At 43.5% G+C, this 19561-nt stretch overlaps 1 protein-coding gene across 11 annotated transcripts in view; it reads left to right on the plus strand.

Annotated features, from left to right (window-relative positions):
• Positions 1–19561, plus strand: part of diaph2 (diaphanous-related formin 2) — a 569879-nt gene that overhangs the window by 458781 nt on the left and 91537 nt on the right. For all 11 annotated transcript variants that reach the window (XR_011343050.1, XR_011343048.1, XR_011343047.1 and 8 more), the window contains one exon: positions 19369–19464. Coding sequence is in view for 2 of the 11 variants with exons in the window: in XM_069893428.1 (XP_069749529.1) it covers positions 19369–19464 (96 nt within the window). In the remaining 9 variants the exon portion in view is untranslated. The remainder of the gene's footprint in view (positions 1–19368; positions 19465–19561) is intronic.

Consider the following 19561-nt stretch of genomic DNA (forward strand, 5'->3'; position numbering starts at 1 on the left):
AACAAAATAAAGCAAGCAACAGGCAATCATTAGTCATTAAAAGCAAATTCCAGTTATTTTTTTAAATGAAAGGAGACAGTGCCACATAAATATTTGCTTTCTCCTGACTTGAGGGTGTTGATGGCCTATCACAACCTATGGTCCAGTCTGTCTGTTAGTTCAGAACCATTTATCTTATTACAAATGTCATTGTGGAGTGTTGATAGTCAACAACGTGCCTCAAATGTTGTCTTATTGTTGTTTCTGCATAGTGGCTTGCATTCATGTAACTTTGTAATTGTGTCTGCTGAATTCCTGCAGGGAGAAAGTAGAATTATATTTACTTTATTCGAACATACAAATAGAAGCATTGTCAACATGTCACACAACATTATAATGATTAATCATGTTGCATTTAATTTAAAATAATAATTTAAAGCTTTTAAAGCTATATCCCCTCTCTATGTGCTGGGTTGATAAGTTGACCTGTACAGTTTCAGCCCAGGCACAATATAGTAGTGGAGATTTGAATTTTGGTTTTCATGAAGAGCTCTTTGTTTCATGGTTTCACAACAGGTTCCTGAAGGTGAAACATATTACTGAACTTTAATATTACAGGAAATTAATTGTGTCTCTTCAGTGTCAGATTTTGAATTGAAATTGCTGCAAGGTTGGAGTGAAGCAAATTCCAATGTGCAGCAAGATTGTAAACCTATTAAAGATAAGTCATAGAGAGTCAAACAAGCCCAACTTGTATCTTGCACTCCACCCCAGCATCTGCAGACTTTCTCATTTAAGAAACTCTTAAAGTGTGTTTTTGTCCTTCACACTCTGCTACTCATATTCTCTTTTCCCTTTCTTTACTAATTTCTTCATCTTTTATTGAATTCTGGGCACTTCCACTCCTCTAGCTTGGTGACTTTTCAGGCAATTTTATACTTTCACCTGAGATGTAATACCAGCTAATGTTCTGCAACTGCACTTTGTTCTTTTAGCCACCACCTGTAATGTTCAAAGTTGTTTCTGGGAAGCATTATCCATGAGATGCTCAAGACTAATCCTTGATCTCATCAACACTAATCCTTTATGGTTTGGTTTTTTTCTGTGACATCAGATTGTCTACTTGACGTTGTCATTGATGAGCTTAAACTTTCCCTGGTTTGAAAAGTAAAAATTGTCAGTGTTTTTACCGACATCTCAGTTATCTTCAGGATCACCTCCTTTTCACCAGTCTTGGTACTCATCCTATTCAATTGTTTTTTGCTCTGAATGCTGCTCTCCCTTTGTGCTGCTTGGCACTTAGTTCAATAAATTCAATCTAATTGAGCCTACTTATTTAAACTTTTATATCTTGCCTCACTTTCTTTCTAAAGCCTCTGCATGACAGCCCATGATGGTTATGTGAAGTCTGAGGGGTGCAGTGGCATATAGTTACTGGGAGGAGCTTGAACTGTTGATGTGGGTGTGTATGTTGAAACTTTCCCCTCCTCTGTTTTTTCTCTCTCTCCCAGTTCTGGTGAAAGGACCTGAACTCGAGATGCTAACTGTTCCTCTTTCCCCAGATGCTGCCTGACCTTTTTAATTAAAACTTTCCAAAATTTTCTATTTTTGTAATCTGAAATTTCAATTTGAACTTTTAAACTCAAGTTTTAATTAAAAAGCCAGCACGATGATAATGAAGTATTTACTAATTTCCTTCAGGGAGTAAAACTTAGCAGGGCAATATCTAATGTTTGATTCTAGAAAGCATGAGTTTTTACTGTCCGATGAATGATCAAACAATAGACTCATTTTAAAAATCTGTAGGAGAAGCACAATGAATGATTGTCTTGCAAATGAGATCCATCCTGTGGGGAAATAGAAAATAAAGAACCCTCTGTATACTTCTTTTAGTCCTTTCTTCCCACTGATGTTTCATGCTGATTGTCAGTCTTGAGTTGTACAGATTTAATTCAGTGTAAGTTTTTATTTAAATATGTTTATCTTGGTATTACTTACTGCTCTTTGGCTTGGCTTCGCGGACGAAGATTTATGGAGGGGTAATGTCCACGTCAGCTTGAGGGGGAGGACATGGACATGTCACCTGTCCGATCCCTTTGACCGGACTTTTAATCAGTTATCCCCATATGCTGGCTGCTAATCATTTTCTTCCCTCATATGGAAGTTCATTGAGATGTGGCACCAAATTGATGAAATTTGGTACCAGTGAGGGTTGGCAAGATGCATTATACTTTTGGAAAGTCTCCATTTCAGTGGTTTTACATCTAATTGTCAATGGTTTTAGGATTCAATCACCCTCCCTTAAAACACTTGGTGGAAAATTAACAGACATTTGGAAATTATGTCAGTTGTGGACAAGAAACCTGGTCAGATTATCATACCATGAAACCTTTTTAATTTCAAAATAAACATTATTCACATTTAAAAAAAAATATGTACAGTCCAAGGTCTTCACATTTGTTGTGTCATATTCGTGTGTACAAAAAAGAAAACAGTTCAAAGCCTTTTAACATTCAAACTGTCATATTTGTTTGTGTATTCTGTTATTGTACACGCTAGAGTTAACCAGGTTGTTCTCCCCCTAGGGTTACTCCCTCTTCTATTGTTTGAGGGGCTAAGATACACCAATCGTAGCCCCTCAAAGCCCAGTAGAGGAAGGGTCCTTGAGTCAGGTCCTTCCCCATGGAGCTAAACACTCTGAAATGAGTACTCGACAGTTCAATGGAGGATAGTGTGTTCAAGTTTTTTGCTCTCTATATAATTTTCAAAACAATGGCTTGTTTGATCGTTGGTGCATTGGTTTAATTTCCAAGGATTTTGTGAGAGGGAAAGGTTCCATTAAGTTAAAAATAGCAAATATAATTGTGCTATTCAAAAAGTGAGGAGGACTCATTCTCTGGCCAGTTAACGTCTGTTAAAGGGAAATATTAGAAACTCGTTAAAGACATTAGAACAAGCATTTTAAAAAGTTCAGGCAAGGAATCAGGCAAAGTCAATGTGGTTTTATGAAAAGAAAAAGATGATTAACCAATTTTTTGGAGCCCCTGATGAGATAACATGCTTCGGAAAAGGGAACACTAATGATATACTCTGAACATCCACAATATGTTCTGTGAAATAGGACGTTATACAATTTGGACATAATGCAAACACCATATTGCATACTTCGCTATGTGGGCCTATAGTGGACCTGTATTGACTAAATAGCCAAGATACCGTACACATACAGTACTGTATTTCAGCTAATGTATCTGTGATTCAGGTACTTGGCCTCGGACAGTCCCAGTTCAGCTCTCTCCTTCCGAAGTCAGATCATGAATAATTTGTGCCTCAGGACTTTAAACTCCCTATTATCAGATGTTGATTTTCTTTTCTGCATTTACCACTTCACAAAGCTGTCTCTGTTTATGTTCAGCTTCATGTTTACACCTTGTATTCAGTTAATTGCAGATTTTCTTCAATATGGCATTTCCCATTACTATTGCTCTGGTCACGCTTTAACCACCCCTGGCCCATAGAACCATATTGTTCAGCAGTCCTGCTTAAACATGCCAGCCAGCCAGCCAGCTCTAGTGGTCTGTGTTCTACCCATATACCTTGAACCACATCCCTGACTAAATGCCTTTTGAACCACACAGTTGACCCGGATTCTGGCAGCTCGTTCCGTGTATGTCCGCTACATCCTGTTCTTGGATGGGACCACGGACATATATACAATTGGACGTTACCCAAACAGACGTTATGTGGTGCTTGTCTGTACTTTGGTTTCAAGAAAGATTTGATAAGCTGTTCCTGTGGAAAGTGAACTCATGATGGACAAGGGAACATCTTAATGTGATTGGAATATGATGTGACAATCAAAGGATAATTGATCCCTCAATTATCACTGGATAATTGGGGGATTAGAGGTGGAGAGGGTGAACAAATTTAAATTCCTGGGAGTCACTATCTTAGAGGATCTTTCCTGGATGCAACACACTAATGTCATCTTGAAGAAAGCACAACAGGGGTTTGCAGAGGTTTGGTATGACATCAAAACTTTTGCAAACTTCTACAGACGTACAGCATAAAGTGCGCTGACCGGCTCCAACACAGCCTGGTGTTGGGGCACCAATTCCTCTGAGTCAGTTTATCATAGGCAAAACTCTTAGTGCCATCAAGAAAATCCACGTGGAACACTGCCGTTGGAGAACATCAGCAATTATCAAGGATCCACTCTGTTCTCACTGCTGCCACGAGACTCACACCACCAGGTTCAAGAACAGAGGATACCCTTCCACCATCAGACTCCTCAACAATCTCAGAGACTTATTTAAGGACTCTTACTTTGAACATTATTTAGTTTTGAATATTTATGGGTTTTTTGCTGTACTGCACAGTCAGTTTGTTTACATTTCTTCCTTTGTTTACATTTCTCTCTTTTGCATAGGTATCTTTTTCTTGAATACAGTTTTTTGCACGACCAATGAGTAGAAATTCTTCTTGGCTCACAGGATAAAATAATTTTAGGTGTATGTAATGTCATGTCATGTATGTACTCTTACAAAAAAAATTTGAACTTTGAAGACTGGTTAATAAGAAAGGTAGTGCAAGCATAAATAAGTTTATTTTTGGTTGACACATATAACAAGTGATCTTCCACAGGAATCATTGCTGAGGGTTATTTGGTTGAAGGCACTGATTTTGTTGAACAACCTGCCCTCCTGCTTTAGTTCCATTTGCCTGCATTAGTCCCTTATCCCTCCAATCCCCTCCCACCAATATAATTCTTGACGGAACAAAACTTGTCTGCCTTTACCACGAGTCAGTCCTCATCGAGGGCTCAGCTGTGGAGAGGATCAAGAATTTCAAATTCCTTGGTATCAACATCTCCGAGCCATGCCCTCTCGTCTTAGATTCTCTTACTCTTGGAAAAGTACTGCCATTATTCACCTTATCTATACCCCTTATGATTTTATGACCCTCGGTGCAATCCCCCTTCTCAATTTGCTCCAATCTTTTTAAAAAATCAGGCTTAATTCTTCCATTGATATGTGTCTGCGACCACCACTAATTCCATCCAGTTTTAGACTACCCCACCAGAGGGTAATGACGCTGACTACCACCGCCCCTCATAACTTTATAAACTTGTCTAAGGTCACTGCTCAGCCTCCTCTGTTACAGTGAGAATAAAACAGTCCTATCCAATTTATAAGTAAAGCCCCCAGCGGTCTCTTCATTCCTCCTCGCCACTGTATCCTTTCTGTTGAGCATTGTCCAGAACTCTACATAATAGTACAGGTATGGCCTGAACAATGTATTGTTTGCCAGAGGAGAAAAGGCTAGACAGGCCAGGCATATATTCACTGGAGTTTGGAAGAGTGAGAACTCTTTGACAGGTAGCTGCTCGTTTTTAAGCCATCATTCCTCATTCCAGTTTCTCATGTGAGAGGAAACATCATCTTGTGTGAGGTCCAAGAACTATAGATCACAGTTTAAAAATACGAAAGCAAGAAATCACAAAAGTAATCACTTGAAGGGTCATGAGCCTTTAGTTTTCCTCAAAGGGTAGTGTAAGTTATCTTTGAATACTTTTAAGATGAGTAGTTGATGTTAGGAGGTGACGTTGCCATGAGCATGTTTAAAAGCAGATTTAATGTTGCATACAGATCATGTGATCTTCTTTAAATGAAAATCCAATTTATTTTTTTCTCTTCCAAATTGGATGTCCTCATATTGACTTACCACCATTGTACTCCACCTGCCCCTCCCTTGCCCACTCTATCTACTGTATGTCTCTCTGCAGACTCCTTGTGTCTGTGCAATTCCCTTTGCTCTTTCCCTCGCTTGAAATGTGGTGATGCCTGATCTTGTGATCTCCATATTGGAGACTTCCCTTTGCTGATACCTGAAGCAGGGATTTTTCTGGATGAGACCTCCCTTTGTGGTGCCTGAACAAGGGGATTGCAGAGTGGCCGTCCCTTCACTGATGTCTGCAGCTGTCAGCTATATGTTGGTGGCTGTGATATCACTGAGCTTGCTGAACAGATAATCGCAATAATGAGTTCTCACAGCCAGCATAACAGGAAACCTTTTTTTAAATTAATTTTATAAATACTATGCAGACTAATTAATAAAATTTGAAATCTGCTGATATGATTAAAGATGTAGTTGAAGATCTTAAATATAAAATTGCGTATGCTTTGAATGACTCTTCCAAGGAAATTATAATCCATATCCATTTTACTAGTTTTTAAGGGGCAGATGGCTTGTTAAGCAGTTATTCTGGCTCATGCCTCACATAATTAAGCACAAGTTGTTCAAGATATTTTATGGTGGTGATACTTGTGTAGTTACATGAAATTTGTTTCAGTTGAACTGATTTATTTTGATTTTGTTGGCAAACGCTAACAAAAGCACAGCCTGGAAAGGTGAGCTGAATGACTGACAGCGACTCCTGAAGTTGCAGTCAGTTTTGTTTTGTCGCGAACACCAGTATTCTGGCTTTCATTGCCAACTACAAAATTGCAGTCTTTGTTTTCAGTCTTTATGAATTGAAGGATTTTGTCCAAACTAGTTCTGACTGTCTGACTGTGATTATCACCAATGGCATACATCTTCTCATTCTTATCAGTTAATTAAACAATCTTGGCAATATTCACACAGATTCATTGTACTGTAGTTGTTTGTGGACACTGAGTTTAATTGTTTAACAATTTGGTTCAAACATGACATTTAATAATTCAACAGTTCAGTTCATATGTCATTATCCATAGTGGAAAACGTGAGTCGACCTGCCACTTCTCCCAATCCATCATGCGCCAGCACCCTCTCCTAAGAGAGCCCAAACCTCCCAATGACTGAGAACTGAGTGGCGTGATCTGCCAAATGACCCCATACCGGAACTGGAGTATTGGAGGTGATTAGGTTGTCGAGTTGAGGGTGGGTTTGGTCATGATGGTGGATGCCCTCTGCAGAAGGGTTGTGCCACCTGCACTGGTTGGTCATTGTCCAAGTGTGCCAGCTTGAGATGGTCCACAGAGACATTCTCGGGTCTGCTGCCCAAGTCGAAAACTGTAACATTGTTTTATTGTGCTCTGAAAGGCCTCTCCTCTGGCTTTTGCAGAGGTAGATGGTGGAAATCTCAGTGAAGGAAAAGATACTAGCATGTCCTGGAGGACATACGTGGTGTGAGACCGTGTCGGGACATTGGGACTGAAAAAAGCATGCCCACCATCTCACGGAGGTGCATCAGTATGATGTCCAACTCTGCTGGAATGAAATCCCTTAGTACTGTAAAAGAGGTGCCATATACCAGCTCGTCCGAGGAAGTTACTAGGTCCTCCTTTGGGGCAGTGTATATGCCTAGCATCACCCACGGCAATTCATCCATCTAGTCTGGGCCTATGAGCCGTGCCTTGGGAGTTATCTTCATATGCCAGTGAGAACGTTCTATTATGCCATTTGCTTGCGGGTGGTAGACCGCTGTGTGGTGCAGCTTAATGCCAAGCAGACGGGCCATTGCTGACCACAACCCAGAGGTGAATTGCGCACCTCTATCAGGGGAGATGTGTCAGCAAACCAATACAGGCCATCCAGTGGGCAGTGAGGACACATGCACAGGTCACAGTGGAGGTGTCCAAGAGTGGGACGGCCTCTGGCCATCTCGTGAATCTCTGGATGGGGGCAGCAGTCCCATGATGTTGACGTGGATGTGGTTGAAATGTCGGTGTTTCGGGGTGAGGTTCTACAGCAGCGCCTTGATATGTCGTTGAATCTTGGAGTTTAACAGGGGATGCATGCTCTGGCCCAGTTGCTGACAAGTTTGTTCAACCCATTCCACATGAACTTGGCTGCAATAAGTTTCTTTATTGCCCGAATGGAAGGATGAGCTAGGCTGTGAATCATGTTGAAGATCTGCCATTGACATGAAGATCTTGGCTGTTTCATAGACACATTGCAGAGGAGTGTGGTGTCAACAGGCCCAAATCTCACATCCGCTAACTTTAGGTTCGAGAAGGCAATATAATAGGCAAGCATCTCTTCATCCTCTCACTGGGCAGCCAACAAGGCCAGAGCGTGGATGGCATTGATGGCCGTATGAGATAATGCATCTGTGACCTGGTTGCTTTTGCCTGCGTTGTGCTGGAATGAAGTTGTGTTTCTGAGATGTAGGTCAGTTGGCACTGCTGTTGGACTGACCAAGGATCAGGAACTTTGGCAAAGGCAGATGTGAGTGATTTATGGTCCGTGAAAGCCATGAAATCCCTGCCCTTGAGAAAGTAGTGGAAAAAGCAGATAGCGAGGTAAAGAGCGAGGAGCTCCCAGTTGAAAGCACTGTGTTTATGCTTGGGGAGTCTCAGGTGATGACTAAGATAGGCGAGGGGCTGCCCGCTACCATTGATCAGTTACTCCAGCACTCTGCCCAAGGCTGTGCCAGATGCCTCAACCATGAGAGCGGTCGGTACGTTGGCCCATGGATGTACCAGCATTGTTGCCTTTGCCTGTGCTTCCGTGGCATTGTCAAATGTGATCTTGGCCACCTCGTTTCAAACGAGCTCTTTCAGCTTTTTGGCCAGGACCTTGAAAAGCAGTTACATTATCCCGGGTGCTGCTGGCATGAAACAGTGATAAAAGTTGAACCTGCCAACAAACTCTTGGGGTCCCTTCACAGTAGAAGGTTTGGGAAACTTGAATGGCCTTGAATCTGGTTGGGATTGGGACCACTCCATGCTGGTTGTGGTGGCCAAGGAAGTTGATGGAAGTGAGGCCAAACTGACACTTGGCAAGGTTGATTGCCAGGCCATGCTCATTGAGCCTCTGGCAGTGCTGTCGGAGGTGTACACGATGTTCCTAGCGAGAGTGGCTGGTGATGACGATATTGAGGTAGATGAACATGAAGTCGACTCGCAGCCTACCATGTCCATAAGCCTTTGGAAAGCTTGGATAGTGTTCTTGAGGCTGAAAGACTTGAGCAGGAATTCAAAGAGCCTGAATGGAGTGATGAGAGCCATCTTGGGGATGTCATCTGGGTGGATTGGAATCTGATGGTAGCCGTGCAGCTGGTCGATCTTGAAAAACACCTGGGCACTGTCAAGGTTTGCAGTGAAGTCCTAGATGTGAGGGATAGGGTACCGCCCAGCTGTTGTGACATTGCCACAGGGTCTCCAACCTCCCCCCCCCCCCCCATACATTTTGGGGACCATGTGAAACTGGGATGCCTACAAGCTGTTTGAGCAGCAAACTATGCCTGTTTCCACCATCCTGTGGAACTCGTCTTTGGCCAGTTCGAGCTTGTCGGGGAACATCCTGCGTACATTTGTATGGAGTGGTGGTCCAGTGATGGGGATATGGTGTTACAGCCCATATTTGGGGCTGCCTGTTGTGAACTGGGAGTTATGATGTCCGGGAAAATGGCTAGAATCCTGAGATACTTGTAGTTGGAGAAGGTCACTGAGCCGATGTGGAGTGCAGTCAATTCAGCATGGCACAAGGTGATCAATTCAAACCTCTTGGAATTGACTAAATATTATCCTTTCAATTCGGAGAGCAGGGGTTGCCCCCAGAGGAAATTGGTGCCCAGCAGCGGTTGTGAGATGTAGGAGATATTAAAGGTCCACTTGAAATGGCAGGAGTTGAAGTTGAGCAGGATCATGTGGACCCCATAAGTCTGGATGCTGCAGCTGTTGGCAGCGGTTGGGGAGCCCCTTCTTTCTGGAATGAGTATCAGTGCTCAAGGAGGGAAATACAGTCTTCTATTCCCGTGTCAACAAGAAACACCACCCCAAATGAAGATCCCAAATGTAGAGGAGTCGATCTTTTTGGCTAGCCACCATTGCCGCTACCGACAGCCGGCCAAGGCATTTCCCGGATGCCTGCAGGTGGTCAGCATCAGCGGGTCGTGGATCCCATCTTTGGTGCAAGTAGCACCACTTGTCCTTACAGATGCTGTTGGAGGCTATTGTCACTGTCACCCTTTCCATAGAGGCTGGGGCACTCTATTATCACCTGGCAAAGCATAGCTGCCTCTTGGTTGATGGTTGCTACCCCCTGTTGATTGGCTTGCCATAGTATGTCCGCACAGGCAACGAGCCATCGGTGGTCGATGACAGCATCATCAAGAGGAGCAGGCGGATGTCCTCAGGCATTTTCTTGAGTAAAACCTGTTCAAAGAGGAGACAGGTCGTGTGTCCATCCATCAGGGCGAGCATTTCGTTCATGAACATAGACAGTTTGTGATTGCCTAGGCCAACCAAATGCTGCAGTTTTGCCGTCCTGTCGTGGCGAGAAAGATCAAATGTATGCTTGAGGAGAGTTTTGATCCCTTCATACTTGTTGGCAGGTGGTTGGTGACATTAAGCGATGATTGTCCCAAAGGTTTCCTAGTCCAGTGCACTGACTACGTTGTAGTACTTTGCGGCATTGGCAGTTATCTGGCGGATGTGGAATTGGACTTTGACTTGTTCAATCCATACTTGTGGTGGTGATGTCCAGAAGGTGGGCAGTTTGTATGAAACTGCGTTCTGTAGACGTGAATTGTCTCCTTCCAGCATTTTGCAATCCAAAGGAGGCCATTTTGGATCGTCACCACTGTAGCCATTTGTGGGTGGTGCAATCACTGAGTTTAATTGTTTAACAATTCAGTTCAAAATTAAGTTTAAAAATTCAACAGTTTAGATCAAATGTCGTTATCCACGTTCGGAAACACGAGTCGACCTGCCAACTCAGAGAGAGGAAAAGCAACTGCCCAGCCTCGCGCTACTGGTCTTCTTCTCCCAACCCATCACGCGCCAGACACCCACTCCCGCAAGAATCCAAACCTCCGAATGACCGTTTGAGAACTTAAATGGTGCGATCCGCCACAGTACAGTGAAATAAAAATAAAGCAGACATCAGGGACCATCAAGTCAATTGCAAATCTCATTTAAAAAATGCACCATCTCATGAAAAGTATTTTAAAAAGTGAATTGAAACATCATGGCATTCAAAGATTATGTTAATTATGCCTTTAGTATAGCTCTTGCTCAATGTGCTTTGCGGAAACTGCCAAAATGTTTGGCCTGGAAGTCAGCCTGAAGAAAACTGAGGTCCTCCATCAGCCAGCTCCCCACCATGACTACCAACCCCCCCACATCTCCATCGGGCACACAAAACTCAAAACGGTCAACCAGTTTACCTATCTCGGCTGCACCATTTCATCAGATGCAAGGATCGACAATGAGATAGACAACAGACTCGCCAAGGCAAATAGCGCCTTTGGAAGACTACACAAAAGAGTCTGGAAAAACAACCAACTGAAAAACCTCACAAAGATAAGCGTATACAGAGCCGTTGTCATACCCACACTCCTGTTCGGCTCCGAATCATGGGTCCTCTACCGGCACCACCTACGGCTCCTAGAACGCTTCCACCAGCGTTGTCTCCGCTCCATCCTCAACATCCATTGGAGCGCTTACACCCCTAACGTCGAAGTACTCGAGATGGCAGAGGTCGACAGCATCGAGTCCACGCTGCTGAAGATCCAGCTGCGCTGGGTGGGTCACGTCTCCAGAATGGAGGACCATCGCCTTCCCAAGATCGTGTTATATGGCGAGCTCTCCACTGGCCACCGTGACAGAGGTGCACCAAAGAAAAGGTACAAGGACTGCCTAAAGAAATCTCTTGGTGCCTGCCACATTGACCACCGCCAGTGGGCTGATAACGCCTCAAACCGTGCATCTTGGCGCCTCACAGTTTGGCGGGCAGCAACCTCCTTTGAAGAAGACCGCAGAGCCCACCTCACTGACAAAAGGCAAAGGAGGAAAAACCCAACACCCAACCCCAACCAACAAATTTTCCCTTGCAACCGCTGCAATCGTGTCTGCCTGTCCCGCATCGGACTTGTCAGCCACAAACGAGCCTGCAGCTGACGTGGACTTTTTACCCCCTCCATAAATCTTCGTCCGCGAAGCCAAGCCAAAGATAGCTCTTGCTCAATGTGCACACTCTCTATTTACTAATCATCCCAAAGATTTTTTCCTTAAAAAAAAGCAAATGCGCCAATGTAATATTATTTTCTTTCCTGCCTCATATTGAAACTGAGATTAATACTTTAAAAATGAAAGAACCAGAATATTAATCCTGATCAATTTGTGTTACATTTCTTGTCAAAGTTGTTTTTAGATTTGTCATGGGTTGAACATTCAACATGATAGGCCTCGTTTATCTGTGGTCTTTGTTGTGTGATGGAAGATTAATCCAAAAGTACAGTAGCATAATATGTGTGAAAACAATTCCAACCTTGGAGTATATTTTTTTCCTTTGGCTTCCAGTCAGTGATGCATGAAAATATGCAACTGTGGCAATCGACCACCGTGAGTGGAAGAAACATGCTGAGTTGTGTGAAGTTTCAAACTAATTTACTGATTCAAACTCACATGCTTAAAAGGTCTCAGTGCTCATTCAGGGCGGAAGCGATGTCAACTTCCTGTCCATTACTGGGATCTCTCTGACTGCGGACTTGACTGTGACCGTTGCCACCGGTTCACCTGCCACGTGACTCCCCCTCAGAACTGACGATGAAGGCGCTCTCTGCTTTACACGGCCATCCTCGCCTCTTGACTAGTGGGACCATGACTGGGTGCTCAGTGTCCAGGGGCACTGACTTGAGACGGTCTATGGAAAGTGTCTCCTCCTGGCCACCTACATCCAATACACAAATTGCCCCATTATGACACACCACTTTGAAGGGTTCGTACGGCTGCTGCAGTGGTGGTTTATGTGCTCCTCGGTGAACAAACAAGTACTCGCTCTTCTGCAGGTCTTTGTGTATGAAGGAGGGCTTTTCCCCGTGGTGGGATGTCAGCACCGGGGCCAGAGTTTCGAGTCTCTCCCGAAATTTGGTCAGGATATTTGCTGTCCTCTTGGAGTGGGTTGTTGGCATGAATTCACCAGGTATTGTGCGCTGTAAACTAGTTTGGCAGATGACACTACCAGGTCTTCCTTGGGGGCTGTGAGTATGCTCAGTAGCACCCAGGGGAGTTTGTCTATCCAGATGGGTCCTTTGATGTGTGCCATGAGGGCTGACTTCAGGTGCCTGTGGAAACATTCCTGTGGAAACGTTCCACCAGGCCACTTGATTGAGGGTATTATGCATTCGTCTGGTGGAGCTGGATTCCTCTTCGGTGCGCTGCCACTGACCACAGAGCTGAGGTGAACAGTGCCCCTTGGTCCAAGGTGATGTGGGCAGGGAGCCCGATCCTCACCACCCAGGTTGTGATCAGTGTCCTGCTGTCATGTCGGTGATTGGGATGGCTTCTGGCCACCTTGTAAATAGGTACCTTGCATGGGTAGTGGACCGACGATATCCATGTGCATAAGCTTGATCCTCTTGTGTGTTGGCTAGAAAGGTTGCAGCTGTGTGTTTACATGCCTCTGGATCTTGGAGGTCTGGCAGGATGTGCACATCTTGGCCCAGTGGCCAACCTGTTTGCGAAGGCCATGCTACAGGAAGCGATCTGCGATTGGGTGAGCTCACCTGTGCAAAATGTCAGATCCGGCATCTCCAAGCATTTACTACGATGGGCCGAGGATGCCCAGTGGAATGTCACAAAGGAGTTTGGTACCTCTGGGCCAAATTGGTCCATCCTCGAGGCAGAGTCCGGTGACCGTGGTTTGGTATGCCAAGAGTTCATTGTCCCCCTGTTGTGCCTCTGCTAACATCATGTAATCCACTCCTGGAGCCAAAGCATGCACCAACTGGATGGACATCTGGGTCAGCGCATCGGCCACCACATTACTATTCCCCAAGATATGCTTGGTCATGGTGGTGAATTTGAATATGAACAACAGGTGTGGCTGCTGCTGGACTGACCACGGGTGGGACACCTTGGTGAATACGAAGTTAAGGGCTCGTGATCAGTGAAGATCGTGAAATCCCTCCCTTCCAGGAAATACCTGAAATGGCGAATGGGCAGATATAGGGCTAGCAGCTCTCTGTTGAACACACTGTACTTGATCTCTGGGGGCTGTGGGTGTCGACTGAAGAAGGTGAGCGGCTGCCATTGGCCTTCGATTAACTGTTCAAGTATACCACTGACTGCCGCTTTGGAGATGTCTACAGTGAGGGCTGTGGGAATATCTACCCGGGGATGAACCAGGAGCATGGTGTTTGCAACAGCGTCCTTGGCCTGGTTGAAAAATGCCATCACTTCTGCTGCCCAAGCTATTTTGCCAGACATCAAGCCGAACAAGTGGCACACGATCCGGACCGCTGAGGGGGTAAAACGGTGGTAAAAATTGACCATCCCAATGAATTCCTGCAGGCCCTTGACTGTGTTGGGCCTGGTGAATATGCAAATGGCCTCCACTTTCCTGGGCAAGGGAACAGCTCTGTGACAGTCAATCTGCTGCCCCAAGATGTCAATGGTGGATAGGCTGAACTGCCAGTTGGCAAGGTTGACCACCACGCTGTAGTCACTGAAGTGGCAGCAGAGAAGGCATAGGTGAGCTACGTGTTCCTAGCGGGAGTGGCTGGTTCCAGGCTGTCATCCAAGTAGATGAACAGGAAGTCGATGTCCCTCCCTACTCCATCCATGAGGTGTTGGAAGGTCTGGGCTGTGCTCTTGAGGCTGAACAGCATTGTAAGGAATTCAAAAAGGCCAAATGGCTGTCTTTGAGATATCATCTGGGTGGACAGGGACTGAATGATACCCTCGCACCAGGTCTATCTTTGAAAAGATCCATGCCTCGAGCAGGTTGGTCGTGAAGTCCTGGATGTGCAGAACTGGGTACCTGTCAGAGATGGTTGCTTCATTCAACCTCCTGTAGTCCTTGCATAGCCTTCATCCTCCTGTGGACTTGGGCATCATACGGAATGGAGAGGCTCTCGGACTGTCTGAGCACTGCATGATGCGCACCTCCTCCATCTTGTTAAACTCTTCCTTTGCTAATTGAAGCTTATCTGTTGGTAGCCTGTGTGCTCAGTGTGCAGGGGGTGTCTCTGAGTGGGAATGTGGTGCATCATGTCATGTTTGGGGGCTGTCGTGGAAAACTGCGGCATGATGATGGATAGGAACTCCGACAAAATCCTGGTAAATTCATTGTCCAAACACGTGTCTCAGGTGTGGAACTGGAAATCTGACCTCGCTGAGGGGAAAGGTTTGAAATACTTGTCGTCCCTTCAGGTCCACCACCAAACAGTGTATGGGGATGAAATCTGCACCCAGCAATGGTTGTTACACTGCAACCAGTGTAAACGACCATGTGAATTGGCTGGACCCGAATTGCAGAGGGGTAGTTCATGTGCCATAGATCCGGATGGTGCTGTCATTGCCTGCCATGTGTTCCAGTCTGGCCCTTCAGGTCCTAGTATCTTGGCTCAAGGGTGGTGGGGGGGGGGGGGGGGGGTGGAGGGGAGGACGCTAATTTCTTCTCTTGCATCTACTAGGAACCTGCGCCCAGAGTGTCTGTCCCAGACATACAGAAGGCTATCCCTCTGGCCAGTTGCCGTAGCCATCAGCAACGGCTGGGCCCTGTCATTTCCCTAGAATGAGCATGACGGTTGGTATCGGCGGCTCCCAGGTCACCACCTCTGATGGTAGAAACACTCTGAGCTATTGTTGTCTCTTGGTGTTGCCATTGCTGTCTTTGTTGTGATGCAGCACTAATTTCGACACTTGTTCTGTTGTCTCTTTTTGCGCGCCACAGGACGTCCGCTAGTGCAGCCACCTTCCGCAGGTTGGAGAAATCTTAATTTGCTAGTAGGAAGCGAATGTCGTCCGGCATCTGCTCCAAAAAGATCTGTTCAAAGAGTAGACACAGCTTATGGCCGTCTGCCAGCGCTAGCATGTCACTTGTTAGGGGAATGTGTGTGGTTGCTTAGGCCGTCCATACGTAACAACCACGCAGCCTGTTAGCAACGTGAGAGGCAAAAAGTGCCAACCAACATGGCTTTGAGCCTCCGGAGGCTGATGAAAGTCCATTATTTTGCCTGCCATCTAATGGTCGAGTGCCTCTACCACGTGGTAGTACCTGGTCTCATCAGAGACAATGTTCCTGACCCGGAACTGTGCCTCTGTTTGTTGAAACTAGATGAGGGGCTGAGCGGTGCAGAAAGTTGGCAGTTTGTGAGTCTGCGTTTTGAAAAGTAGAGTCACATGTGTTGTCCATGTTGCTGGAGTTGTTCGTGTCGGGTCCAAATGCCGTCAGTCCGTTGGGGTCACCAATGTGGCTATCGACCATCAGGAGTGGAAGAAACACACTGAGTCGAGTAGAGTTTCAAACCAACTGATTTACTAATTCAAATTTCCATGCTTAAAAGGTTCATGCTGGACACAGCGCTCTCAGCTCTCGTGTCAGGCATCAGGCAGAAGTGACATCAACTTCCTGTCCATTGTTGCGGCTCACACTGAGAGCTCCCAAGTATGTCTCTGACTGCAGACTTGACCATGACTGCTGGCGCTGGTTCCCCCTGCCGCATGGGTGAGCCACCACACAACTGCAGTTTTTAGTTTTAACATGATGTAGCCAGTTCATACAACATTTCTTGAAGCCAATTCCCATTTGCTGCTCTCTGTGCCACAAATCTTTAGATTACTTCTGATTATGTCCTTGAATTATTGTTCCTTGCAGGTGTTAAGTCAAATAGTTTGAATGCATAAACTGTGCTTACATTTGACACCTCTGGTTTACAGAGGTACGCCAACCTTAACCCTGGGTCACTTTGTCAAGTGCCCACAAGTTCTTTGGGCTTTGGAAAAGACAGTATCACTATGAAGGTTAATGTTGATTTTAAAATACTGATTACTGCTCAAATGCAAATACATGTTTGCTGCTTTAACTTCATGGTCATTAATCTGACAGAAGGCAGAACATAGTCCTGTAATTGATGTGATTATATCATAACTTTAATTTTATTCAGTCTGAAAGTCAACTTGAATCACAATACAACTCCAGTAAAAATTTCAAAGGTTTGTCCATCTGCAACTCTGCTTTTTATAGAGAACAATCAGCATTTTCACTAAATGCCACCTTGTTTATTTTTGGTTTAAAGCCGTTGAGGGTTAAATGCATCATTCTCTGCATGAAATTCAACTGGAGTACCCATTTTGTGAAAACAGCAGGAAAGCTTATTGGATTTTAATAACACCAGCACGCCTTCTTCTTTTCTTCCATTATTTACATCGTATGTATCAAAACATCTCCAGCACCTGTTTTTTTTTAATATAATTTCATTTTGAGATATGAGAACAAAATGTTCATATTGGTCAATTTGAGAAGCACGGATGAACATTTTTAATGACCTTGATCTCCACATCATTTTGTTTGGATGTTCAGTTGAGCCACTAAAAGCCATGGCACAAAAGAGGAAAATTATTCATTACTTGTCCAGGTTTTGCAGCAGTTGGGCATTTTCCATCATCTTTTAGCTCAGAATAGTTTTACTTATAAAGTTCTGGCAATGTGAGGTAATACTGGCGTTGCCGTGAATCACTCAGTGGCTTGATGGACAAGATTTGTAAGAAACTGATTAAATCACAAAGTACCTTATTACAAAGGCGAGAGCTTTGCAAAGTATCCAGGAACTTGTAATAATAGGCAGTTCTGTTCCTCTTGGAGAATAATTTATTAACAAATGTTTGCACAAAAAGTTTGGCACAATTTTTGTGCTATTATGTCTCTATTAGTTTCTGGTATGAGAGGAATAATTTAAATCTACTACTCTATTAAGTCCTAAAGCTGGATATTTGAAAGGTAATATTTGTCTTGTACCACAATTTTACATTACTTTAAATCTATGGAAATTTTGATGTGACTTGCACCATGAGGTTCAGGAACAGCTCCATCAGAGATTAATTGAAGGACACTTAACTTTTGCACTTTATTGATTTTTTTTTTAATTCTCTCTGTATTGCACAGTCAATTTGTTTACTTTTGTTTCTGTTTGCAGTTCTTTATTTGTTTATATGTATACACCATGCACTACCAATAAATGGTTGTCCTGCCTCACCCGCAGGATAAGGAATCTCGGGGTGGTATGTGATGTCTTGTATGTACTCTGACAATAAACCTGAAATCTGAAAAAATAATTGTTGCAAGAATTCTCAACATTGCTCGCCGAAGGAATTTTCCTTCAGTTCACATGGGACCTGAATATTTAGGCTTTAATTGATAGCAAAGAAAACATCCTTGGGAACCAACCGAGAAAATTTACTCCCTCACAGATAAAATGGTGTACATTTAATAATATCAACAATCCACTTTACTTCAAGAATATAGCTTTCAACATATAAATATTGTACATTGACTCCAGAACAACAACATTTTTGGAGGGGACAAGTAATGGAACATACTTTTCAGAGATCTGAATAAGTAAGGGTTTGGAATTAGTGATACTGAAGAGCATCAAATTAGCTTGAATATGTGGTTCTTATTATTGTATTACCAATTTAAATGTAATTTATTCACTTTTAAGATTATTAACTTTATTAATTTTAAATATTTAAGTTGCCTGGCCTGATTTTCAGTCTTTTATACTAAATACTATTATGTTTAAAAGATATTGAGCATAGTTCTCAACTATCAGTATGGTTTTTAATTTAGGGAATCTCCCTTTTTTATTTTAGTTGTCCTTTCATACCATATACTTCAGAATTCAGAAATACGCCCTTATTATGACATTTTTTTTTTATTTTATACAAGTTAAATCCAATATCCTTACAATGATACTTCTGTAAATATGTGCCAGTCCATTTCCATAAGGACTTGTGAAAATAAATGAAATTGTTTAATCCACCTTTTATGCCAGTCTAAGAACAAGGATATTTTGGCACCTTTGTCAAGAAATAGATTAATAGCTGAGAAACATGAATAGGTCTATAACTGATGAAACAAAATGGACTGCCAGTGAATTGCCACTATAGCATTTTGAGTCTTCCTGTGATATTTGAAGTGATAGAATAGTCTATTCGCAATGTGTCTACTTTCCAAACTGAGTGAAGAGTATCTGAAGGTGAATATCTAATTATGATACAGAATGAAAGGAAATGAAAGAAAATGTTTTATACATTTTGTTTGGAAGGGAGTGTTGACATCTGAGCATTTGGTACCATTTGCATTTTTTTTCTGATAAGCATTGAGTTTATTAAGGTGACTGGTTTGTTGCCATCTAAAATTGCTGATTTTCATGAATATGTACATCAAGTTATGTTGAATTTAGTATTGCAGCATCTAACTTGGAACAACGTATTTGACTGTTTTTCATTCAAAATTTACATATCCTCTTTATGTAACCTTATGATCTGGCCTAACATTAAATGGTATTGTTCTTGAGCTGCGATTACTCCTTTGGATTCGGGAATGTATCTTCTGAAATATTCATAATACCTTACAATGCTAAACTCAGGTCATTTTCTTCTTTTACTTCTATAGAGGGAAATGAAACAGGAGTGATGGATAGTCTGCTGGAGGCCTTACAGTCAGGTGCTGCTTTCAGGGATCGCAGGAAGCGCACACCAAGAACTCTTGGTAAGTGACAAACTCCAAAGTGATGTCCAATAAGAGGAAGAAAGTATTGCTTTGCATGCCTGCTCATTATTTTGTTTTACACTAAATATCAGGGTAA

Source organism: Narcine bancroftii, chromosome 8 (genome assembly GCF_036971445.1).
Source record: "Narcine bancroftii isolate sNarBan1 chromosome 8, sNarBan1.hap1, whole genome shotgun sequence".
In the NCBI taxonomy this organism is placed as follows: Eukaryota; Metazoa; Chordata; class Chondrichthyes; order Torpediniformes; family Narcinidae; genus Narcine; species Narcine bancroftii.